Source organism: Xiphophorus couchianus, chromosome 5 (genome assembly GCF_001444195.1).
Source record: "Xiphophorus couchianus chromosome 5, X_couchianus-1.0, whole genome shotgun sequence".
In the NCBI taxonomy this organism is placed as follows: Eukaryota; Metazoa; Chordata; class Actinopteri; order Cyprinodontiformes; family Poeciliidae; genus Xiphophorus; species Xiphophorus couchianus.
This window is the reverse complement of record NC_040232.1, coordinates 12,263,842-12,289,094: the sequence shown is the minus strand read 5'-3', so window position 1 is coordinate 12,289,094 and position 25,253 is coordinate 12,263,842. Positions and strand designations below refer to the sequence as shown.

Sequence of the window (25,253 nt, the reverse complement as noted above, 5' to 3'; positions counted from 1 at the left end):
TTTTCTTTTGATTATTGAAGAGTTTAATTAATTTTTGACACAGCTCAGGATAAATAAAACAGATGTTTGTTTATTTTATTTGGCTTTTCAAGAAAACAGCAGCTAGACAAATAAATTAAGATGCAACAATATTTATCCAATAAGGTTATTAAACGTGCTGTGTGAAAGCACCTGGTTGTTTTGAAATGAAGGCTGGTGAAGTGGATTTCCCGCAAAATCGCTGAAAGCGAGGGCGGGGTGTACGTCATGTCCGGAGATGATTGTCCAATAAGGCCGCTGCTTTCTCTCTGCTCGTTTTTTATTGGCTGACCACCTACTCTTGTTCTGTTGTTTAGTACAAACTGAAGGGAGCGACATATAGCTTACAGTAAATCACACTTTTTTATCAGTGTGATTAATTTCACTAAGGATTCCAGTGATATAAATTAGTATTTTGGATCAGGAGAATTAAACGGAACTTTGGGTGTAAGGACGCCTGTTTTTTTAAACTGAACTATGCTAGCATTGCTAGCTAATTAGCCTCCGCGTCGTTGCCTCCTCTTCATGGGTTTCGGCTGTAGATTCCTGCCAGTCGTCTGACACATTAATGCCATCAGCCAGGGTGGGTTATGTTTCATTACTTTCAATATTTTCCCCAAGAAAAATTTCCGACTTTCTTTACCCGCCCAGTTTTAATTTCACACTGAAATCCCAAGATAGCAAACTCGTTAGCCATGCTTTTAGCCGAGCTAGTTGGTGACGGCTATGCCGCTAATGCGAGAGAATGTGCCTTGTTGTGGCTAAGCTAACGGGTTGTAAATATCCACCACCTGTTCTGTAGTGATTTATATCCCCATATGAGATGCCGTTTCCCTCCCAGAACTCAGGTCACATCATGAGCGGGGCGAGCTGCAAAGCTAACGGCGCCGTGTACCCCGCCTCATCCGCGGTGATGAACTCCGTGAAGAAGCCGAAGATGGAGCAGATCCAGGCCGACCATGAGCTCTTCTTGCAGGCCTTTGAAAGTAAGATTTCACCGCTTTCTATATCCGGATTTAACTTTGCTATGCTTTTTCAGAGTTCTAACCCGCTATGCAGCGAAGTTGCATTTGTTGGGCTGATCATTTCTGTCAGGCCTCCGTTTTCCCACCTCCTCATAGTGTTGAACTAGACGTAAAAAACACCGAATGTGTTTGGCAGTGAAAAAAAACCCCAGATAAAACTTTGTTGCAGACCAATTAATTGGTCTCAGTCGGGTGATGGTTTTAGGCCTAAAGGAATATGACAAAAAACGACGATGAATAGGTTTCTAAACGACTGAAGGGACAGGACAAGCCTTTCTAATGATGATCGTCTCATCCAAATAACACAAATAAAGGACCGAAAATGAATAAATGTGACTCTGCTAATATTTTCTTATTTATATCTTCATTTTTGCATTTTCATTCATAACAGTTAAAGTATATCAGACATCAAATTCATTATTGAATTCCAAGCAGTCATTTGCAATATGATTATTGTATAAATATTGACAGTGAGGGATGCCCACGTAATTTTTTCAGTTTTCCTCCTGCCTCTTAATCTTGATTCATTCTCTTATTCCTCCTATACCTGTTTTACCTGAAATTACACACATCCAAGTTCAGTAACCCTCAACTGACTTACAGAGTTTACACACAGCTTTTGTTGTACTACTTATTAACATCCTTATAAAACCTGGATCTGTTTTAACTTGCCTCCAAATATAAAACCAGTGTGACTGAGGTAAACACACAGATTTGTTGCAGATCTGAGATTTAAAATACTTTCTTAATTATAGTCAGTAAATCTAGAGAATATAATGCCCCAAGTTGATATATGATGGGTCATACTTCAATATATCCTCTCTACTCTTGCTTTGACTTGACTCGCACTTTGGCTTACTTATAAGAAATATTGCACACTTTCTAAGATGTAATGCGACTTTGAGGATTTAAGTTGAGTTTATATGTTTAAAAGCTGTCTACATTTCTTTGAAACTAGAAACAAATGGCAGTAATTAAGTCAAAAGGAGATTCTGCCTTTAAAAAAGGAAAACATTTTTTAGCCTTTTCCTATATTTTAACTAGTGTTGCAGGCAATTCCAAACAGAAACCAATGAGAAATGTGTAATTCAGTAGAAAGCTCCCAACATACTAAAATGGTCTGATATTTGATTATCAGTTATAGAAGGAGGCTGAGAGACAGATTGAGCAGCTCAGCCAGATTTGAACCATAACTCAATATTAATGCTCACTGTTTGTCTTATTGTTTCTAGAACCTACTCAGATATACAGATTCCTCCGTACAAGGAACCTCATTGCGGTAAGTAAACATTTATTCCATTTCTTTTTTTCAGGAATTTATCTGCACTAACCTGACCATCCAAACTTATTCTCACCTCTTGTTATCGTTTTCAGCCCATATTTTTGCACAGGACCCTCACCTTCATGTCTCACAGAAATAATCGAACAAATGCCCGAAGGTACGTAATTAAAATTTCTGTTACACAAGTCAGCAGACCCTGTTTGAAAAATATTTCAAATGGTTTTTTTTTAAATCTGATTTGTAGGAAAACATTCAAAGTGGACGATTTGTTAAAGACAATAGATAAAATGAAACTAGAGCAGGATTCGCCAAGGTAAGGAAGATCGCATCTAAGTTTTACACTTTAAATTATTTAAAGATGCTTAACGTCAGTCTTTAACACGTATTTATTACATATCTTTTTGTATCTTTTAGCTTGTCTTCACACCTACAATTAACATTCACCGGGTTCTTCCATAAGGATGGTGAGCAATGTGTTTTTCTTTGATTAAAAACATTTTCCAAATCAATATCTGAATGAGAATAGGTGTGCTCCTGTGAAACTTGGAACTTAATGTCAACCCGTACTGCTTTGCTATTTGGTTCTGCCTGGGGAAAAAAAATACTAATTTGCAGAAATATGGTCACAGAGGAGCCTTACAAATTACAGAGCTTACATAAGCTTGCACAGGAACATTGGCTATATTTGTGTGAGATTTTGTTGGAGACATGAAGCTTAGAGGAAGTACAGGTTTCAAATAATACAGTCTTCGACCTCTGAGAGATGTTCCATGCTTGCTATTTATACAAACACAAATGTGTTGGTTTCTTTCAACAGGGAGAAAAGAAACTCAAATCAACTTCTGATTATTGAATTAGTTGAATGTAAAAAAAAAAAAGGAAATAGCCAGAACTGTATAAACCAACATGTAGTTTTGTCCACTTCATCAAACTGTTTATATCTTGTCTCAGGTTTTGTTTGTGGTGTCTTCATGCTCTAGTTTTCAGGTCTTTCCAAAGACCTTCAATACATTAAGATGTGGTTTTTCATAAAGACTCAGTTAGGAATAGTGCTGTGCTTCTTTGCATCTGAGTTTGAGTGCTTTTAATTCTTTGGGGTCACTGGCCTGGTGGAGGACTGATGAGCTGTGACTGAACTTTCTGAAGCTGAGCAGAACATTTTGTTGTAGCAGACCTTGGTAGTCATTGTGTCCTACACAGATCCAAGGCTTTAGTGCTCCAAGCCCCCTCCATGTTCAGCTGTAGGTTAGGGAGTTCTTTTCTCCCCCACATCCAGGGACCTTTCAACATGCATTTGACATTGAATCTCACTTCCTGGATTTTCTGTGCAGCAGTTGATGTTTCTTGGTCTTCTTCCTTGGCAGCAAATATGGATAAAATGCAGCAGATGGTGAAATCAGACAGTGACATGTCTTGACCTTAGAGTTCATCCTGATTAGTTTTGATGCCTCGTCTACCATTGACACAATCAGTCAGATTAGGCTGGAGTTGTCCTATTGCACTCCTCTCTGTGTATCTTCTACCTTTTTATAAATATTTACAGCTCAGGAACAGGAATGTGTTGGGAGATTACCTTTAACACTGAAATCTATAATCCTCTGTCACAGCATCCAGATAGTTCTCATCTGGATAGTTCTTAACTTTCTCTGGTCCAGTTTGCTGTATACACAATCCCAAACTACCCAGCAGAATGTTTGATCTCCTTCAAACGGGTTAAATTTGACTTCAGTTTATATTAAACGGTTTATAAAAAGTTTTTACTCCTGACTATCTGATAGACTCTGTTTGGTTAGGGACCAAATTTGCAACATTTGTTATTTTCAGCTGCTACAGTTTGCTTTCACGCTGCACTGTCTTAAACAAAACCTGTTACCTGTGGTGGTGGTGCTGCACATGCAGACGCTCCAGTGGACTGGAGACTGTTCAAAAAGCAGGAAGCGGCCTACAGCCCACAGTATTCTGGGTAAATGGAACCACCCAAAAGTGCCACTTTAGCAGGAGAACTGGCTTGTGATCTTTTGCTAAAAACAAAAGAGAAATTCTACAACTGCTAAAATCTCACAGCACTCCATTTTAGTTTACATTTCGTGAAGAAAGAAATGGTGCTCATGTCTTTTTTTAGGTTTTTGTCGCTTCATTGAGGACTTCTTGGTGCAGCGCCAACACAGGCGAGAGTCTTTCTAAGGGTTCGGTTTGTTTTACACAGTGTAGTGTGAAAGCGAATCACAGTTGTTAAAAATGTGACAAATGCCGCAGTTTTGGTCCCCAGTTGAACCAAGATTACCAGAGAATCAGGTGTGAAAACATCCTAAAACATGACAATTTATAGACTCTTCAGGGATAACAACACATTTTCTATCTTATTTTTGCATACCATAGCATAAATAGCAACAAATTTTTATTATACTAAACGTTTGTGGGTTGACATTAGACATGCTTTTATTTTGATAGTTTTAAGTCGAGCAGTTTTTAATGGGCTGTAGCAGTACCAATAGAACCTGTCCGTGTTTGAATGTGTTTAGCTGAAGTGAATATTAACATTCTTTTATTGCTTGACAGAAAAGCCATCTCAGAATTCAGAGAACGAGCAACATTCAGTGTCATTAGAGGTGCTACTTGTCAAAGTCTGCCATAAAAAACGCAAGGTATTGTGTAAAATTTTGAATTTGAAGCTGATTATTTCTTTCTGATGTCCTCACTTCCTGCTGATGACTCTCACAATTGTTTGATTCTTTAGGATGTCAGTTGCCCGATAAAACAAGTGCCTACCGGTAAAAAGCAGGTGCCTTTGAATCCTGACTCCAAGCAGACCAAGCTGGGCTCCTGCCCCTCTTTACTCGTCCCCAGCAATGAGTTTGAGCCCAGCAACAGCCACACGGTGAAGTCCTATTCACTCCTCTTCAGGGTGTCGTGCACTGGGAGAAGTGGTCTGGTCAATGGGGAGGCCAATGAGAATATTGGTGCGTCAATGATTTTTTTTTTTTATGTGCAGCTGCTACTCTAATAACTTTAGATATAAAAAGTTTTGCTCACTCAGTGTTTTATTTCCTCCATTTTTGAAATGTTCACTTTTTCCACTTAGATGTGACAGAAACTCCCAGTAGAAAGAAGAGAGGTTCAGCCCACAGAGAGGAGGGAGGGACCACAGAGACCTATATTGCACAGATGACTGTCTTTGATAAGAATCGGTGAGCGGTTCTGGTCCAATTACTTCTTTTTCTTACAGATTTTTGGATAAACCTGTTTTTAGTGAGTGAGTCCATTCCTACAGGAGGCTGCAGCTGCTGGACGGAGAGTACGAGGTGTCAATGCAAGGGATGGATGAGAGTCCAGTCAGCAAGAAACGGGCGACGTGGGAAACGATCCTTGATGGCAAGGTGAGTGACCTGAGTCTGTCTCCAGATCAGCTTCTTTTCTGCTCAACTTATGAGTTCTTCTTTCAACATCTCTGCAGTTGCTTTGTCAACACCTGCAGATCCACACTGATAGTTGTCCAGTGTTGTTTATACGGCAGATGGAGACAAACTTCTAACTGTGACCAGACTGTGTAGTCTGCTTTGATTGGTTAGTTTCTATGGACTGATCAGACGATGGTAGAGATGAGGCAAATATGGGGAATATATACTTTCATACACACATGGAGATAATCTTAATTTCTGTTGGATTGCTCATCTACAACCACTATCAAAGAACCAGCTGTTTGTTTTTCGCTTATAATTAGGGATGCAAGTATGTGAAAATTTGGGCCGATGTTAATATTGAATTGGCCAGTATCAGTTAATGCTAATAAATGTTGTGCGTCAGTAGTTATAGTTTTTACAAAAATGGTATTGGTCAGAATCTGACACACAGATCCGACCTCAAAGAAAACCAGAAATCTTTGTTGGCCAATAAAAACCTGCTCAGCACATCGATACTTTTTCCCTTTCTTGACTAAGACGGGAGTGTCTCGGCGTCATTATTGCTCTTTTCTGAGACGTTTTTACTCTGTGTGTCTGTCCCACAGAGAATCCCACCGTTTGAGACGTTTTCTCAGGGACCCACGCTGCAGTTTACGCTGCGTTGGACAGGCGATGTCGGAGCAAAGTCCACCGCGCCTGTAGCCAAACCTCTTTCAACCCGCAACTCAGAAACCACCAGCCCAATGGAGACCCGGACCAGCCACCACCACGCAGCCCTTATGAGTACGTGTGAAGTTCAAGTCGAGGTTAATTTTGAAATGTTCATACATCCTGGTCGTCTCTTTGAATGTCGATTAGTTTTTGTTAGGTCTTTTGTTTAGAGGTGTCAGAAAAGTCTAATTAAAGAAACAGAGGCGGTGCACAGATGGCTGTGTGCTCTTGAATTGCTAACAGTTGTTTGGCATAAAGCATTTGGACCTAAAGTGAAGAACAGCATCGTAATTGTTGAGTCCCTTTCAGACATGAGAACTACTTTGTGTTTTATTAATTTTATTTAGAAACTGTTTTAATAATTAGTCAATTTGTGGAAGTCACACTGACGGCTTCTTTTTAAACTTTTTTTTACTGTTTATATTCAGTTTATTGCTTTGCAGAAAATGAGTGAGTTAGTCATTACATAATCTTATTTCTGTTACTTCTCAGAGAAACATTCAGCAGAGATCAACTCATGTAGCACACAACTAAAGTGTAAGCATTACTTTTTTGCTTCATATTGCAACATAAAATTCCAGACCGAATGATGTAAATATACTAGGAATGCACCGGTTCATCATCCTATTGTCATAGCTTGCTTAATTAGTACTAAAACTACCTTTTTCTGATTCTTTTAGTTTACAGTTTAGGAAAAAATATCTCTGGGTAATCTTATAAACATTTTTATTCAAATCCAATGGTTCTTTTGTGACTGTGTGGCACACTCCTTTGTGTGTGTGAATGGCTTTCTGATTTATTTTGTGAATACTGTCCAACACAATAACCCTGATGTGCAGTTGTGACAAACTCCACTAAGCAGGTCAATCAGTGTTGTCTTTTTGGGTACAAATTGTTTCTACATCACAAACAGTTTGAAGAGGGGATCTTAAATGCCTTCAGATCTAAACTAAACCAAAATGAAGTAACAGAAAATTGAAAACTACATTCAAATGAATGGAAGAATATCCCAAGTAAACAGAACGCTGATGAGCTTTAAATAATAGATGAGAAGAATCAGCAGAGTCCTTGTGCTGTTGTTTCAGGTCTGTCTGGCCCTTTCATTTGATCATGGATCAGTTTAAATACATCAGTGTACGTAGAAGAGGTCATGTTGCCTTTTGCCGAAACGGAAATGCCCTTGAAGTCTGTGTTTCTAGAAGACTATGACCTCAAACTTAGAGAGCTGCCAACCTGGTACTTTGTTTGTCAGTTAGAAAATTTGAGGGCAAAAGTCTGAAAAACAAGAAATGATGATGAAATGTTCAGTGTTTACAGTGGGACATTTTAGAGGGTTTTTTTGGTTTGCTTTTTATTGAGAAAAACGCTTGTGTCTACCAATAGCATTAGAAAATAAAAACTACTGTAGTGAAATAAAACACTGAGCTGCTACACTTCAGCAAATGGACTTTAGCATCCCACTAATAGAGTAAATTGCCACAAAATAACAAAAGGAGTTTAGATACTTTGGGAAAAATAGTGTATATTTTGTTTATTTGAAATTAGCCGAGTAAAGCCTGATTGGTGCATCTCTAGTATTGACATGTATTACTATTATTATCATCGTTAGCGGTTACATAACACCATAGAGTTGGATGTTGTTTTGTCTGGAAGGGACTTCTCCAATGTTCAAACTTGTGTCACATATTTGGGAGCAAAGGAAAAGTCAGTATTCAGTTTTGTCTCACAAGCAGTTTTTTGATATTTGGTGATAAACAAACCATTAACGTGTGCATTTGTTCCTGTCGGCAGTGAAAGACTCAGTCAGCACAGACAGTCAGACGAGGAAAGAGCAGATCCCATCTGAGCCGCGCCAGAAGCTCCGTATATTTTATCAGGTACAGTAAAAAAAACAACACTGGGATTGGTACTGAATTACATCTTGAGACATCTGGAAAATAATAGTAATGATTTTTTAATGTTTATCTTGATAAGAAAAAGATTTGACATTTTCTTTACACCTACTTACATCCGTTGGGGGTGATTAAAACTGCTTTGTAGTGATTCTGTGATGTGTTCTTCAATAGTTCCTGTACAACAATAACACGCGGCAGCAGACCGAGGCCAGAGACGATCTCCACTGTCCCTGGTGTACTCTGAACTGCAGCAAACTCTACAGCCTGCTCAAGCACCTCAAGCTCTCCCACTCGCGTTTCATTTTCAACTATGTGGTGAGGAAGCGAGTTTGGGACGTTTTGTCTTAAAGAGTTTTATGCTGTTTTCACATCTGTAATAAATCAGCTGTGTTGGAAAAGGGGAACCATCCAAGTGTTTCAGTCTTGGTTCCAATAATGCAACGTCAGACATACTGTACAGTTTTGTGTTGTCATCCCTGTCATTTCTTAACTGACAGAGAAGTCAGTTAAGAAATGTCAGACTGTCCTCTCTTTTATGCATTTACAGAATAATCAAAGCACAATTAATGCTCTACCAGTTCATCTTTACTTATGCTTGTAGCATTTCTGTAGCTGTGATTAAACTGTAGATGCACATTTGCCTGCTGTTGCTTTCTGCCACAACTTGGGGGCAGTGTTCAAAGTATTTGTGACAACTTAAAAATTATACAGGAGTCCTTTTTCTTTGTGTGTTGGTCCTCAGAAGGTTTGGTCCAGGTACCATCCACCCTCCTAAAGAAGTAGTTCAAGATTTGTCTCATAGATTTAAAGTACAATAAATTACTTGTTTTCTTTTCTTTTTACTTCAGTGGTATTGCTGAAAAAAGTGATTTAAGCAGCCGATTAATGGGGACAGGAAGCTCTCAGTCAAAAAGCTCCATATATTACACTTTACAGAATGAGCACCGCACCTCTATTGGTTCTTTTTGTCATAAATAAGCAAATTATCATCACGGGTCATCCAGTCTGAGCAGAAAATGTCTTCGTTGAAGATCTGACCCAGAGCTGTGCTTGTAGGTCAGGGAAGGTGCTGTTGTATTTCCAGAGTCTCCACATTATCCAATCTCCTGTTGTTAGACGCTGCTGTCCTGGTTTCTTTCTGATTCATGTCTATCACATTTTTTTTATCTGCCATGGTTTAAATCGAGAGGCGTCCCCCCTTTGCTTCAACAGACTTTAAACTTTAAAACTCACTCCAGGACGCAGTGCACAGAAGTAGGAACAGGGATAATATTTTATCACTGTGTATCAGAGGCTCTCCCTGAAATCCAGTTAGCTCTTTTTTTGTTGTTTTTTCCCCCCTGTTTTCCTTGTCCTTCTGCCTCAGCAGAATTACTGTTTATATTGCTACCTTAAATTTTTTGTGTTCAGAATTTTCAGGGTTGTAAGGTGACACAGTTCTCCTGTAGTAAGGAGGTTCTGGGTTTGAATCTTGGCCTAGGTTGTGGAGTTTGCTTGTTGTAGGTTCATGCATGAGTAGGTTCTGTCCAGGTATCCCAATTTCCTCCCACAGTCCAAAACATAAAGGTTTATGTCAGGAATCTCCGGCTCTAGCCCTCAAGAGCTACTGCTGTTCTGCACGTTTTAGCTACGTCCCTGCTCCTTTTTTGACAGAACTTGCTAAGTTTGCAATAATTTTAAATGCAAGGACATTGTTTTGAAAGTTTTGGCCTCTGTAATTTATCAGACATCTACAGAGGGAATTTTAGGTTATTATTCAACTTGGAGGAGATTGGTGCATCATCAGAATGATTGTTTATACCTTTGAATGACACTCACTGCTGTCACTCTTCTAGCCACAAAGCCTCGCTTTAGAAAAACAAGACTTTTACTGGACTAGTTCCCTCAGAGACTGATTCACATTTTGCATGTTTTTATTCTTGGGTTTCTACTGCTTTGAAAACAGCTTAAGAAAAAAAACAATTTTTTTTGGCAAATGTCTTTTGGTCCGTAGAAAACGTTTCAAAAAACCCCCCAAATGTTGAGTTACAACCAACCGGAACTGCGTTTTTACCTAGCAACCCCAGTCATGCCCACCCCATCGCCTAGCAACCCAAGTGCTGTTCTGGCACTTTGCTTACCTGGTTTTACCGCTTTATACAGGCTGCTGGAAAAGACGAGGGTTTTTTGTGACTTACCATGCAGAAACTGCTTACCGCATTCTTGTTGGTTGTCCAGGAGGCTCCACTTCTGCTTTTCAAAAGATGTACGGTTGTGAGGTTGTGCATCTTTTATAGTTGCACAGCCATTATTATCAGGTGTGAGTGTAAACATTGAGTTGGGGGGGCTTAGCCAGAAGCTGCTTATTTGGATTTAAGTGACAAGACGCCCAAAATCAGCTCTTTCTGAAATAAACTCAAAATAGACAAACAAAAAAAAATATCATTATCACAGAACGGTTTTGTGCAGAAAAATGTATAACCCGTAAACTTATTCCAATTACTTCAAGGAAATCTAGTAGGTCACCTTTGAGGAAACCGTGTGATCAGATATCCAAGTAATTTTTTAATTTGTCTGATTTTTTTGTCTCTGTCCTTGTGGTGATGCCTAATTCTCTGATCCTTTTCTCCCTTCCGAAACGTTCAGCCTCACCCCAAAGGAGCAAGGATAGATGTGTCCATCAATGAGTGCTATGATGGCTCCTACGTGGGCAACCCTCAGGACATTCACAGTCAGCCGGGCTTTGCTTTCAGCCGAAACGGCCCAGTTAAAAGGACCCCAGTTACTCACATACTGGTCTCAAGGTAAATGCCGCCTTGTTTCAACCTCTGCTACGTCTTCCCAGTTAGTTTTAATCGCTTCATTGTAGAGTCACCTAAACACCATTTGTTAATAAGCACTGGTATGTTGGATTTCAGGTAAATTGCAAAGCTTATTGAGATAAATCCTACATAATCAACATTTTGGTTGCTTCACAGTCTGAACCTACAGTTTTATAGCAGGCTGCCTTGTCTTTCTCGCTGTTTCTAGGCCCAAGCGGACCAAACCTAGTCTGTCGGAGTTCTTGGAGTCCGAGGACGGTGAGCTGGAGCAGCAGAGGACGTACGTCAGTGGCCACAACCGGCTCTACTTCCACAGTGACAGCTGCATGCCGCTGCGGCCCCAGGAGATGGACGTGGACAGCGAAGACGAGAGAGACCCAGAGTGGCTCCGAGAGAAGACGGCCACGGTGAGAAGCTGCCATCTGGTTCAATCCTGTGACCTTTGACCTCACCTAGGCTCAATAATGTCTTTGTGAAAGTTAATTAAACAAACCCTTCAAGTTGCAAGTGTGGTGTTGGCTTTGTGTGGATAGTTTTCTTTCTGCTAAGTTTAGCTGCGCAAAGTATTTAGTCTCCTTGAACATTTCTGCCATTTTGTCATGTCAAAACCACTAACTTGTGCATTTTGTGAGATTTTATATGTAAAAGTATCTGTCTATGTAGCGGAAGCAAAAGATTCATGGTTTCATTTGTATCTTTTACAAGAGAAGCACATTTTTATTCAGTCGTCCTGGGCAAACACAAGTCTCGCCTGTGATCCCCGTTCAATCCGCTTTCATCAAATTCTAGTTTGTTTGCTTAGAAAGTCTAGAGAGTGTAGCTATATAAACTGCTAGTAGCCAGGCGTGAAATAAAGAGGAGATAAAGGCCCTCATGTAAGAAAAATGAAATACTATATATTTAAATAATTTCCCTTCCTAGCTGGCTGAGGTAGATTACACTGTTTTTCAAATTAGCTGAAACTCTTTTCTTTCTTTTCCATTTGCAGCAACTGGATGAGTTCACAGACGTCAATGAGGGAGAGAAGGAGGTGATGAAGCTCTGGAACCTGCATGTCATGAATCACGGGTAAGTTTAACAAACAGTCCGACTTTCAAACCACACAACAGAAACACAAGAAAAAGCCAGAGTAGATTAAAAGCTTGTTGGATCATAAAATGTTCAGGAATCCACAGTTAAAAATTAAAAAAAATTTAAAGCTCAAAATTCCAAAATAATGTGCAATAAAACTGGATAATTTCATTGCTTTTTGTTTTTAATGTTTGAAGCCAAAATTAAAATTTAAGCAATCATTTGATTGGTTCAATTGAAAGCACCTGTTAACTTTTCTATAATTAGTGTAGAGTTTCCATCTGAGGTCTGGTAAAGCATACAAAAGAATTGAGGGACTTGATTAAAGTTTTAATCGAGTTAATTACAAGGTCTGTAATTGGTCGTATTTTAATTGAAAATCATATATCAACAAAATAAGTAACATTTTAAGTTCCAAAACCTTTTTTGCTGCTGAGTTGAGTAAATAGACATGAGTTCAACCAGAGATATTTCAGCTTAAGGTAACTTGCTTCTTGTGATTTTGATGAGTTTTCATTTCACTTACCTTTATGCCCGTCAGTGACCAAGATAAGAAATCTAACAATTATGAAGATGGAGTTATTCATAATACATGTCGTCATGGAAACATTTTTCTCTGTGGGAATAAAAATCCCGCACTGCTAATCACCTGTCAACAGAAAGAAAGTCTGGTCTTGACTTGTCTTGTTCTCCATCACCTTGGAAACATTTATCGAGGATGTCATGGGGACGTAATTATATAAACCCTAGAAAAATAGGAAGTATCTCATGCCTCCCTGACCTGACACCTGTTGATGCAGTTTGACTGATGTTAACTTTTGTTTTGCTTTGTTCATTTCATCCAGCTTTATAGCAGACAACCAGATGAAACAAGCCGTCATGCTTTTCGTGGAGAACCTCGGCGCTCACATCATCCGCCGCAACCTCTGCCGCAACTTCCTCTTGCACTTGGTCAGCATGCATGACTTCAACCTGGTGAGCACGGCCACCATCGACGAGGTGATGGCGAGCCTGCGAGAACTCAAAGAAGAGCTGCCGGACGCCAAGGAGGAGCAGCAGGACGAGGCGACGGGGCCGGCGGGAGGCTACAACGGCAGCGCCGTTACGTCCAGCGGAGGGAAGCAGGGCAAGCGGACAAAAAGCGCTCTAACAGACTGATGTCGGTCTGGATGGACGGGACAGAGACCCACATGGGGCTTTATGATTTTGTTTTCTGGTAAATCAAGGAACATTTCCAACCCTTTGGTGCTTAGATAGGCTAACAAACTGGCAGTCGGAGGATCTGAGCTGACCAGTACTGAGGCTAAACAGGTTTCTGAAACTTGAGAACTGAACCAAATATGAACAATAATGACAGCGAATCACCCACATCCACTTTGAAGACGCGAGATGATGCAAATTGGTCCTGCTTTTACCACACTTATCGTAGGAGCCGCCAACGTCCCCTTTTTATGGGAGAACGAACAAAGTGTGTCTCCTCTTATTTCACAACTGATTTAACGATGTTGTGGAGGATTGTATGAAGGCTACAGTTAAAACTGTACTGAGGACTTTGTCGCTATTTGTACACATAAAATTTAACCATGTTTATAACTTTTAGCTGATTATTTTAGCACTTCTTGGTTGTTTCTAGAAAGTTAAATCAACAATTTAAAAAAAAAACACACAAATATTACGCCACATACAATATTGAGGATTGTTTTGATGCTCTCATTGGTGAAGAAATTGGCTGTGGATTATTTAATGCGCATATGAGAGCCCTGTACAGAAAATCAAATCTGTAGTTGACAGTAAGGCCTGATCTCTGAATCCTGCAAAGTTTGTGTCGGGATCCCAGCATGGTTATTGTTGGCAAGTTGTCCTGAAAGTAGTGGCATAGTATATTCAATCTTGAACATGGTAAATTCAAATTTTGTTTTCATCAACTCGTAAGTGTTTCTGTGGTGAAAGCTTAAGGGAAGACAGGGAAATCAGTGGGATACTTTTATTTTTCCTAGAAACCAGCAGCACATCACTCTCTGTGGCATGTTTGGTGAGTAGTATCAAAAATAGCATACTTGGTTTTCCCATGTCAGCATCTGCAGGTTTTCCTATTTTCAAAGTTGTTTTACTGACGTCATCAGTAGAGGAAATATGTTTTCATGTAAATCACATGAACTGTTTTTAGCTGTGTCCCGTTCCTGGTCTAGTGACCGACAAGTTGCAGTTTTTCTCTTATAGCGGTAGGTTGTTTATTTTAATGCTTGGTCCTTGTTAGATACAGTTTATGCCAAAGGGGGATATTTTCACCAGTCTTTTTTATTATTATTATTATTTTAACTTCAGAAAACTTTTATTTTCAGTCCTATTTTCTTGTGCACATGAAACTGTCACTATTTCAATCAGACAGCCAAACTACCCATATAGTTTTTCTGTTCACCGTTTATTGAGGCTGACCTATTCATCAATACTGTCTGAACACATTGTGTACTTTGGAGTATTTTATATTTAAAGAAATAAAATACATTTGCCCTTACTGAAGCCTGTGATGATTTTATGAATTTGCATGGAGATAAGCATTTTTATTTTGGAGTAATCAAAGCTTTGACCGTAATGGTCCATGTACAGTTGAGCCCAAATTTTTTCACACGCCTGGCAGATTAGGGTTTAAAGTGAAATTTAATAAGGTTTAGTAGGTTTCTTTTACAGGTTTGCCTTGAGTGTGCAATAACGGAAACCTATTTCTGCCATGAAAAAAAAAAAAAAGCCCAACAGGAAGTCATAATTTTAACTTTCAAAGTCACAATTACAAGATACGTTACATGTACAGTACATGTCACAATGTGTATTTATGTAGGATCTATATAAAATGCACATATGCTATATGTAGCATCTGTTTCTTGTTTTAGCCTGTAGATGACAGTAGAGACTTAATTTTCTTGGTGAGTAGTGGTGCATTACTCAAAATAATAGTAATAATAGTCATTTTTTAAACTTAATTTTTTACATTTGTAACAACAGACATAGCAACCGCTTAGTAGATCACAATAACATTAAGTGCTTCTGTGTTTTCAGTGTTTCAGTTACTTTCATAACTGTTAGATTTTTTTTTTATGTCACAGAGAATCATAGCAATCTACAAAACACTCAACAATGATGATGACAGCAATTTAAGATCAAATGTGAAAGGATGCCGGTGGATAATATGATGGGGTTTTGGCTACATTTACAACCATGAATTGCTGTGTAAAAAAAAAACAACAAAAAAATCAATCATGAAAGTTTTATTGACTAACTATCTGACCGAAGCTCCGCAGCATTGCCAGCTAAAAACGACAGTGATGTTTTCTTTCAACTAAAAATGGTCTCGGTGTTTCTGTGATGAGATACTGAAGCGGACTGATGATGTGTGAAATTGCTCCCACAGCTCTGCAGCGGAGCAAATTCTCCATCCTTGGCTACAGCATGGCTGAATGAAACTACAGAGAAGAAATACAACTTGAAAACCTTCTTGTTTTATTGTGTTTGTTTATGTCTCATCGTGTGGTATCAGAGCTGGAGTTGTGAGTGGCTTTACATGTTTGATTTTAGTTCAGACTGAACTATTTTGCATCAGCTTCCATATGGTGTTTTCCACAGTTCAGCGCTCTCTATCCTCAACGGAAAGGGGGGATGCTGTCGCCTCGCTGCTCTCCACAGATCCACTTCTTTTTTTTCTGCATGAAAATATTTGTCTGAGATTCATTTCCAAACACTCTGAGTTTCGTACTGCAATCTTCTTGAGAGTTAAAATTAGAATATCAATTTTCTAGTAAATAAGGTATGTGAGAAAAGTAGTCATTTTTACAGCAGAGGTGAAAGATTCCTGAAGATAGTTGGATCAACATATGTTGTGGTTGGTTATCATTGCCGGTTAGCGATAATACGTAATATTGTAAATAAATAATTAATCAATAATCAGTAGTTACAGATAATTTTCAGCAAATGTGGGCATGTAAAGATAATTTACAGCTTTTTTCCAGAAAGTGGATGAGTTTAAGTGGCCCTTTGTTTATCGTAACTTAATTTTGCTTAAAACTAATCAGAATATCTTTCTAACTTTCAACTGGATCAAGATGGAACACCATAGGGTTGGGTTCTGGGCCGGGCCAACATAAGGTAAGGTAATTTTATTTATATAGCACATTTTCAACAACAAGGCAGTTCAAGGTGCGTTACGTGAATTAGAAGGAAATAAAAACAAAACCAAAAGAAATACAAAAAGGTAAAATACAAAGCTAAATATTGTCTCCCCATGTTTAATAAGAATAAGTAGTCCATGATTTATAAACTAAAAGGGGTTTCTTAAGTTTGTTCTGGAGGTATGAAGCTAGATATTGGTTCCAGTTGTTCTGGGTTGAGTTCTAGCTAAATGTTGGTTCTCCATGTTTGATTTTTGCTGTGGTTTGTAGAACAAGAACCTTGCATACAGCAAGGTTAAGCTTTTGAACTCCCCCAAAAATGGATAAAATGCCTGGTTGTTCATAATTAGACTTTTGTCTGAACAATTCACGACCCCAAAGTGACCGGCATGCACACATCACACAGCACCACATTTTTTACAGAAATAATATTGGCTGCCGCCGTCTACGGATCGATTTAAAGTTATTCAGCAGTTGTTGCCTTTAGGGGTGAAGACTATTGTGCTGTTTGCTTGGTGTGATGATACTTGAAAATATCAAGTCCACACAGATTCATGAGCATAAAAACAATGTTTGGACTTGTTGAGATTTTCTGCTTGGCGTTAAGATCAATATCTTACAGTTACTATTTCAGCAGTAACAGACAGCAGGAAGGAATAACAGTGCTTCATTTCAAGCAGACAAAGGGAAACAATGAGTAGTAGCTCTTTAATCTGAAGATCTGCTGTTGTCAAGTCAACATCCTCTCCGCCGAATGTGTCTTCAGTACAAACAAAGCTGTAACTACAAGGCAGAGAGGCGACGCAGTTTCAGACTGCATATTCTTTATATATTATTGTTGTGTTTTTCTACTGGCTGCTCAAGCAGAAACTCCATTAACCTCCTGCTTATTTTTGTTCTGCAAAAAGCTTCAAGACATCATTATGAAGTCAGATGAAATCCTCACTGTTCAGAAATGAAAAAGAAATGCAGATTGTTTGACATTTTAAAGGCATCATGTTCATCTTGAAATGCAGTTGGCACATCTTTGTCCCTTTTTGACTTGATCTAATGGCTCCCTGTATGTCTCACCATTATTCTCCATTTCAGTGTCAGAACACAAAGAGCAGCTGATTGTTTACTGGACGACACTTTTTTGTCTTTCTCTCTTTTTTAACACTGAGGGTTTCGGCTGGAGTAGAACATGGTTCATACAGCGGCTTGTGTAAGTTTTAAATTTTTTTATGTTTTGCCATTTAACACCCACAGCCTTCCATGTATTTTATTGAAATGCTTTTCGGCAAACAAGCAGAAAGTAAAAGAGTATTAAAAGTGGAGGAAGAATCATTATTTTACATATAAACAACATGTGTTTCCAGCTATAACCCAAAATTACATCCAAAATAACAATACACTCAACAACCAACCAAAGCTACAATAGCATAGTTCCGATGAAAATACAGTCACGATAGAATGGCCTAGTCAAAGTCCACACCTAAATTCAGTGGAAATATTTGAGCAAGAATTGGAAAATGACTCTCCTTTGACTCTGTCTGAGTTTTAGCTATTTTCCAAAGAAGAATGAGTAAAAATCAGGCGTTTGAGCTGAATTCATAAACACTACTTTGCATTTGTCTGTCACATAATATTCCAATAAAAATACATTTAAATTTATGGCTATAGAGTGACAAAATGTGGAAAAGAAGTGAGGCACAATTTGATTCCAAGCAGTTGTATTTATCCTAATATGCTGAAAGTGCAGAAGGTGGAACATTTTTTTCTGATGAAGGAGTGGAGTTAATCTGAAACTCTTCTGAAAGTTTCAGATTAACTCTCAGAAGTTAATCTGAGAGTTAATCTGGCAGGTTGCTGCTCTGCTCTCTATCTATCTATCTCTATCCAGGGAATTTTTTTATCTGTTCTTCAAGAAAAAGTTTTCAACATCTGTTATGAGCAGAGTTGCAGTCGAGAATGGAACCCCTCCACTCTGTATTTTGTAAGATGTTTCTCTGATTTATCTTTTCCACTTGCATTTGGAAATAACACGTGCAAAATTTGTTTTTACACAGCAGAAAGCAGCTTGGAGAAAATATTTGCCGACGCCGATCAGAAGAAAATTGACAGCAGAACTTCTGCAAGCCTGCAGGGACAATGTGAGTTCATTTCTCCTGCCTCTTTATGCAAAAAGGGGCATGCTTGCATCTTTAGTGTTTATTTTTAGCCTGAATAAGGCCTGTGCGTAATTGAGCCTGACAGACAGACAAATTCAAAGAAGCAGTGTCAGTACGTGCGGAACGTCTCTGAGGCAGCAGAAATCTTAACAGCCGTAAACTCCAGCACTGGCCTACATACTGGATGTTGATCAAGTATTGCTGATGAGAAATAACAGAAGGTGTGGCATCTCCACTAGGGGGCTTCTCAGGGGCGCCACATAGGGGGGAAAGTGATGACAATTCTAAAGCCTGCTGACCGACAAGGGGCCCTCCATAATTTATTTATTTATTTATTTTTGTTCATAGAAATAAAAATAAAAATTGGGGCCCTGTCAATTACAAAATTAATCATATTGGGTTTTTGAAGATTGTTTTTAGCAGTAAAAATTAAATGTTACCCCTCCCAGACCAAAAACCACACATCCATATTTGCCCTGAACTGAGCAGCGGGGGTAGGGGGGCAATTTAATTTTCTGTCAGAGGGCCCAAGATTCCTGGCGGCACCCCTGGGGCTTCTAAATGAAACTTTCAATTGTTAGAAAGGTGTTGCCTCCCTTTGTGTTTAGTTTCTTAGTTTATTTTTGTTCCATGAATTTGGATTTATTTCTCTTAGATCAGTTAGTATTCTTGGACTTCTTTGGTGGTTTCTGTGTCTTGTTGTATCTGGTGCTTATTATTTACCTTGCCTCTGTTTACGTTCCTCCACAGCTGTTCCTAATTTCCTGATTATCTCACCTGTCATTCTCCACTTTCACTTCAGTATATAACATTGCTGGTTATTATTGTTCTTAGCTCAGTCCTCCTGTTTGTTCTCCTTTTTCCCTGTAAATTCTCCTTATTGTTTATTACTAAAGAACAGTTTAGTGATAAACAGTCTGTCTCTATATGTGGGTCCTTTATTAACCCTAAATATGACACAGTCACAGAAAGCATAAAGCTCAGTGTTTTCCTCTGTAAGATATTCAGTGGCATATCCATGCAAATGCATTAAACATTGAGCTTCTATGTTTTTGTGTGGAGGGTTGGTGTATTTTAATCTTTAAATGTTCACAGTTTCGAAAAACAAAAATGATGCAAATGTTCTTTTTGCAGATCTTCCATGGAAAGCTCATCGACACATTGAGGACTGAAACCGGTTGCAGCTGAGGCTGAGTGTCAGAATAATCCAGTGACAGAAGTAGGACAGCTCATGCAGTTGTCACGCTTCAAAAACAAACCCACAGAAAAAAAACCCAATACTGTCTCCATCATGAAAGGTTCAGCGTTCTTGGATCAGTCAGCTCTCGAAGTGGGAAAAGCTTACAAACCTTTTCAAAGTGAGTGAAAATCCAGCAGGATGCATTACAAGACACGTTTCAGTTTTCTGTGTTAAACTGAATTAAGAAGAGGAAGATTGCCGTAATCTGTAGGAGTTTGGGCTTTTTCTTTGGTTTGTGTTTCTGTTTTACTTTTTTTGTTTTGTTTTCCTTTTGGATGCACCTGTAATTCTTTCCTCTATTTTGTGTACTATCTGGTTTAATATTTTTGTAAATGTAGAGGTTCTTCAAATTGTGTTCATCTTCTCTTAGTTTCTAATTTGTGATTTGCCTCCTGCTTATCTTTCACCTTAGCTTAGCCTGACAGCATTCTCCTTTTCTCAGCTGGTTTTTTAATCTTATTTCTCATCTGCTTGTGTGCTCTTTCTGTCTCTCTGTCTCTCAGCTGCGTCCACTTCCCTCTGATTAGTTCCTCTTGTTTCCCTGTCATTCCCATTCCTTGCCCAGAGTATTCACACTTGCCTAGCCTCATTGCTCTTCATTAGTTCCTGTCACTATAAATCGTTCATCCATTGTTCTTTGTTCTAATTTATTGCATTTTCTAATTGTCATTTCTTGAGAATATTTGTAAATGTATTTTTTTTTTTTTTGCTTTATAATTAAACCCTTCTTCGCCCTTCCTGTTGCTTCCAAAATGTGCAATGTTTCCCACAGGTTGTTACATCTTATTGTAACATGCCTTAGTCAGATAAACCACAGCTACCAGGATATAGCTTTATGCATTTTTTTTAAATGAACAAAATGAAATTTTGACCTAATCTTGGTAATTATTAAAAGGACAGTATTATGTAAAATTAACTTTTGTTTAGCTTTACGTCATGTTTTAATGTCATCATCAAAAATGAGTCTGGAGTGTTGCCTTGACTCTTTCATTCATGTTAGAGCATGAATGAAATAAATCCTTTAATTTCCCAGGGCAGACAATCAGCTGTGCAAAACGCCTGGGTGGACCGAGTGCCGCCTTGGAGACGCAGCTCCTCCTCAGAGTGGATGTTTCCAAGCTTCAGAGCTTTCTCCTCACAGAGCTAAAAGCCTTTTGACTCAATCTCGAACTAATTGCTTAGCTTGTATCACCAGAAGGCAAGGTAAGCCAATTTTTGGGGAGTGAAATTTTCAGGATTGTTTTTTTTAAAATCATACACATAATCGTATCGATAAAAATTTTGTCTTATATGTTCAATATTTAAGTTTGTTTCTAATGACACATACTTTTCAAACAAGGTGCCCTTTTTCCACCAGAGCAGCTGTTCCCAAAATATCTGTGCACGCCACTGCTGTCCACCCACTATAGAGCCTTTATTCAATTATAAAGAAAAACCATCCAAGTCATGTAGAGTTGAGTTGCGTCGACAGGTCTGTGGAAATTTTCATAAGTGATGTTCTTGATTAGGGAGTGATTTGAGTGTGAACAGTTTGGTAATTAAGGCTGTCATTTTGTCAGTAAATGAGACAAGGTGTCTGCTGTGAGACTGACAGCAGGTGGAGGATGAAGTAGATTTTTAAAGGTGTCAGCAGTACAGTGAATCTAATTAATGCAGAAAATCTTTTTTTAAGAAATATAGAAATGTAAAGCAATGTGTGCTTTCTTAATGGATATGTAGTTATATCAGTATATAAAATACTTAACACCGAGTGTATTTCAGTACATCCTACAGAGTCCTCTCTTTGTGGTGCTCTGGTGGAGTGACACATAGTCTGAATACAGAGCCAGGCGATCTTTTTTTTTCCTCCCCCCTTTTCCACACCCAAAAGCTCATCTCATCAACTCCATTCTGCTGAGACTGAACATCAGCCAAATGAGCACTGCCGCAGTCTGTTACAGTTTAACTCTTATCCCGGCCGCCTTGGCTCTATTTCTGGCATGAATACTTCCTATGATGACTCCACACCCCTGGCATAGTCTAGTAATAAGAGACACGAAATGAAGGGCAGCAGGTGGCGAGCTGGTGTGAAAGAATAATTATACCAAGGCCTGAACCAAAAGACAAAAGCTAATTGTAGCAGTTGGTAAAATTAGCTTCAGATTCTAAAAATTGAGAGAGAGATATTGCCAAATGATATTTTGAGAGAATGGTTATGGGGGTTAGGAGGAAAGAACATTTAAGGATGACTTTGTAGCTAAAAAGAGCTTAAAGCTCCGACTTTGCTTGAACACTCACTCAAACATTTTACCCTCTGAAAAGACATTTGCAGAAGGACATCATTAGATTGAGTTGAAATGATCCTTTATCACATAGATAATGTTCCTGAGATGATTAAAATATGAATAACAGGAAAAGGTTAGTACCCTGCAGCTGTTATGGAAATCTGTTCATTTAGATGCATATCAGCACATGTCAAATTATGCTCTTCTTGGTCTATTTCTGCAAGTTTAGAACATAGTAGTCTTTTTTGTTTGTTTCTTTAGGGTTGTTTTAAATTAACTTATTCTTGGGTTTCTTAAAATGACTTTTAGACCTGGATTTACTCTGCAGCTTCATCCAGAAAGCTGCTCTTAGCTAGTTTATTTTTATTTTTATTTTTTTCTGCTCTGGAGAAGAAAAGTTATTACTTGTATCTCAGCTTTGGAGTCAGACTGATTGACAGGACTGATTTTTCCACAACACAAAATATTGTTTACTTTTTTTGCACCTTAACATTCTCACATCACCCAGACTTTCCTTCATGTCCTGTGAGGCTTTGAGGACACCAAGGTGGGTCATAAATTATTAAACCCAACCCAGGACAAATATGATGTTTGATTCCTGATGTTGGTGTTTTCTGGGCCATAAAGTTGATGGACCCAAAGGTTTCCATTCTAGATTTTCTTCTTTGTTTTTCTTTTGCTCTAAGCTTTTCTTTTTCTTACTCTCTTTCTCTGGGTTTCTCTCTTCAAACTTTACAATCCAATGAGAGAGATGTTATTACAACTTTTGATAATAAGACTTTTATCAACTATTTTGCACTTTTCTTTGCCTTTCTTTATGTTTGTTAATGGATGGATAGATAGATAATCTTTCCATTCAGTCTAGTTTTTCTTCTGATTTGGTTTTAGATTATTTGGCTTTTAAGCAAAGAATTAAAATGTAAAGACATTTATGCAATAAGTTTCATTGAAATTATGCATTTATGAAGGCTGCTGCTTTGTAAACCCATTTATTTTCCAGATCTTGGATAAATAAGGTCTAGCAATGATCTGCTTTAAGTTGAAACTACAGTGGATATATAAATAGGTTTAGTTTGCTAGTTCATAAGTATCACATTGATTGATTTTTCAGGACGTGGTTGTAATTTTGTAGTTTGATTTACTTTAAGAATTTCTTTGTTTGTTAAAAAAAACAATAAAAATTATTGTGTTAAAGTATCCATATTTTATCCTTTCTTCTGACAAATTGATTGTTCCTCATTATCATCCTGTTCATCTAATCTACCCTATAGTCGTCCCTTATCCTGTTAATTCTGACTTCCTGCAGACCAAAGTGCTCTTACAGACTCTCTATTACAGATGTGAGGGTTCTTTGGTCAGTCAAACACCCTAACACAAACCTGAGTGCCATCATGTTAACATGTGTAAAGCTTCTTGAAATACATTATTCATCTCATTAACTTGATGATTATTCTATGCTGCTGCTTTGTAAAAACCTCATCTTCTGAGCCAACAACAGAGAAGGGTTATTAATATTTCTAAGTTAGAAAATGTGTATTTTTCCTGTTTTGGGGTCTAAATCATTCACCTTTGTGACTATCTGTTGAATTGCCTCAAGGAATTTTATTTTATTTTGGAAAAATTACATGTTTCTTAGTTTTTTTGTCTGCTTTTGCTGCCACTAGTCTCATCCATTATAAATGCTCAGTGCAAACACAGCAGTTGTCTGGCAGGTACTGTAATTACTGTGGCGTCTTTACATGGATTTGTAACACATTTAGCTGTGACTGTGATGCTACAAAGTTAGACTGAAGGCTGGGTAAAAGTTGACGCCTTGCCTCCAGGATACACCAAGGCAATTTTTCCATCTGACAAACTGTGGACATAATTTTAGTTATTTGACAAAAAAAAAACTTGCTTGCAGAAAACACACATGCTCATTTCATCAGCAAAATAATCATTATTTACCTTTTAAATCTCTAACCACATAACACTATTCTTCTTAAATTGACCTTAAATGTCTGGATAGCTTTCAGTTTTACTTTTCTACCATCCTGCAGTAGCTAGTTGCGCTGCAGTGATAATACAACAAAATCTAAACAATAGACTTTTGTTTCTGCTGCTGTTTTTTTCTTACCTAGAGCTATTATACCAGCACAGGTAGTTGACTTAATTGTATCCTCTCACTGACGTTGTTTCATCTTTTCTCTGATCACAGTATCAGCTTATAACTGAAGCTTCAGTTATATTCAATAAACTTGAATATTTGCTCTGATGAGGCTCGTTTCTGGTTAAATTATTGACCACCTTCCCTCTGTTGAGGCAGGAAAAGCATTGCAAGCACTCTTTGTGCGTTATCTCTTTCCTCGCAGGCGGTAGAGCTCCAGGCAGTGCTGGCAGGCGCAGCCTTCAGCACGGGAGGAGAATGTTTTGGCGAAACCACTTCAACATCAGAATGGAAAAACTAGAAATTGGACATACTGGTCATACAGGAGATTTTCTCAAAACAATCTGAGCATTCTGGTGGTCAGTATGGCAGGTTCTTTAGGAGGCTCCTACAAGGTTTGTCCTCCTGTGTAATTAAAACTTTAACTTGTCATAAAAGTAATAACTGTAAATTAAAAACTTGTCAGAAAAAGAACAATCTATGTAACAATCTGTACATAAGTTTTTATGTCAGAGTCTGCACAGTGGCTCAGTTGGTAGCACTGTTATCTTGCAGCTAGAAGGTCCTTGGTTCGATTCCCTAGATCTGTCTTTGAAATTATAAATGCCTTACAGGTCAAACCTAAGCTGAAGTGTTTTTGTATATTTTTTCTTCACATTAAATATTTATTTTATTGTGCATTTGTTTGGTATTTGGGTCCTCACCATGTAAAGAATGAGGCAGAAAAAAAATCCACAATACATGTGTATGTTCCACAATCAGTAAACCAGACTAACTTCTTCATTGTGCCTGCAATCACCCTCCTTGTGTATGTAAACCTCCCTTGCTTTTCGGTTTTGTCAGCTTCTCCTCTAGGCTACATGTAGTTATTTCACTTTCGGTCCTTGATTTCAGTCCTTTATGTTCCCTGTTTGCTTTTCCATTTGAACTTTGTTTTTTTGCTCTGGACTTCCTCTGTTTTTTCTAAATGTTTTCTCCCTGTAACCTCTGTTTCACTATATACCTGCCATCTATTTGCAGGTATCTCCAGAAATATAGTTGAAATCTCTTCCCATTCTCATTAGCCCAAAATCGTCTCCTCTTGTGATC

The 25,253-nt window shown here is 38.3% G+C and overlaps 1 protein-coding gene and 1 long non-coding RNA gene across 6 annotated transcripts; one reads left to right on the top strand and one right to left on the bottom strand.

The window, feature by feature from the left end:
* Positions 1-292: 292 nt before the first annotated feature.
* suz12b (SUZ12 polycomb repressive complex 2 subunit b) lies at positions 293-14,719 on the top strand. 5 transcript variants are annotated; one of them, XM_028016661.1, is made up of 18 exons: positions 293-601; positions 860-1,004; positions 2,276-2,322; positions 2,418-2,482; positions 2,570-2,638; positions 2,740-2,789; positions 4,885-4,970; positions 5,063-5,285; positions 5,408-5,513; positions 5,600-5,702; positions 6,332-6,509; positions 6,930-6,974; positions 8,226-8,314; positions 8,504-8,647; positions 10,958-11,115; positions 11,342-11,540; positions 12,122-12,201; positions 13,050-14,719. In XM_028016661.1, the coding sequence occupies exons 1-18, from the start codon at positions 587-589 to the stop codon at positions 13,360-13,362; spliced, it is 2,115 nt and encodes a 704-aa protein (XP_027872462.1). In that variant the 5' UTR covers positions 293-586; the 3' UTR covers positions 13,363-14,719. The 5 variants fall into 5 exon arrangements, with proteins under 5 accessions (XP_027872462.1, XP_027872461.1, XP_027872459.1 ...); XM_028016660.1 differs by having other exon boundaries at positions 294-601; positions 5,597-5,702; positions 8,229-8,314; XM_028016658.1 differs by having other exon boundaries at positions 294-601; positions 5,597-5,702.
* Positions 14,439-25,167, bottom strand: LOC114144147 (uncharacterized). Its single transcript, XR_003595419.1, has 2 exons — positions 24,135-25,167; positions 14,439-15,899 (listed from the first exon to the last, which is right to left on the bottom strand). It is a non-coding gene; the product is annotated as an uncharacterized LOC114144147 (long non-coding RNA).
* Between the last annotated feature and the right edge of the window lie 86 nt (positions 25,168-25,253).

Excerpts from the sequence above, each read along its gene's own strand:
- suz12b (XM_028016658.1), top strand. Across the intron at positions 2,323-2,417 it reads GTACAAGGAACCTCATTGCG|CCCATATTTTTGCACAGGAC; the intron begins GTAAGTAAACAT and ends TATCGTTTTCAG. Across the intron at positions 5,514-5,596 it reads ACTGTCTTTGATAAGAATCG|GAGGCTGCAGCTGCTGGACG; the intron begins GTGAGCGGTTCT and ends CCATTCCTACAG.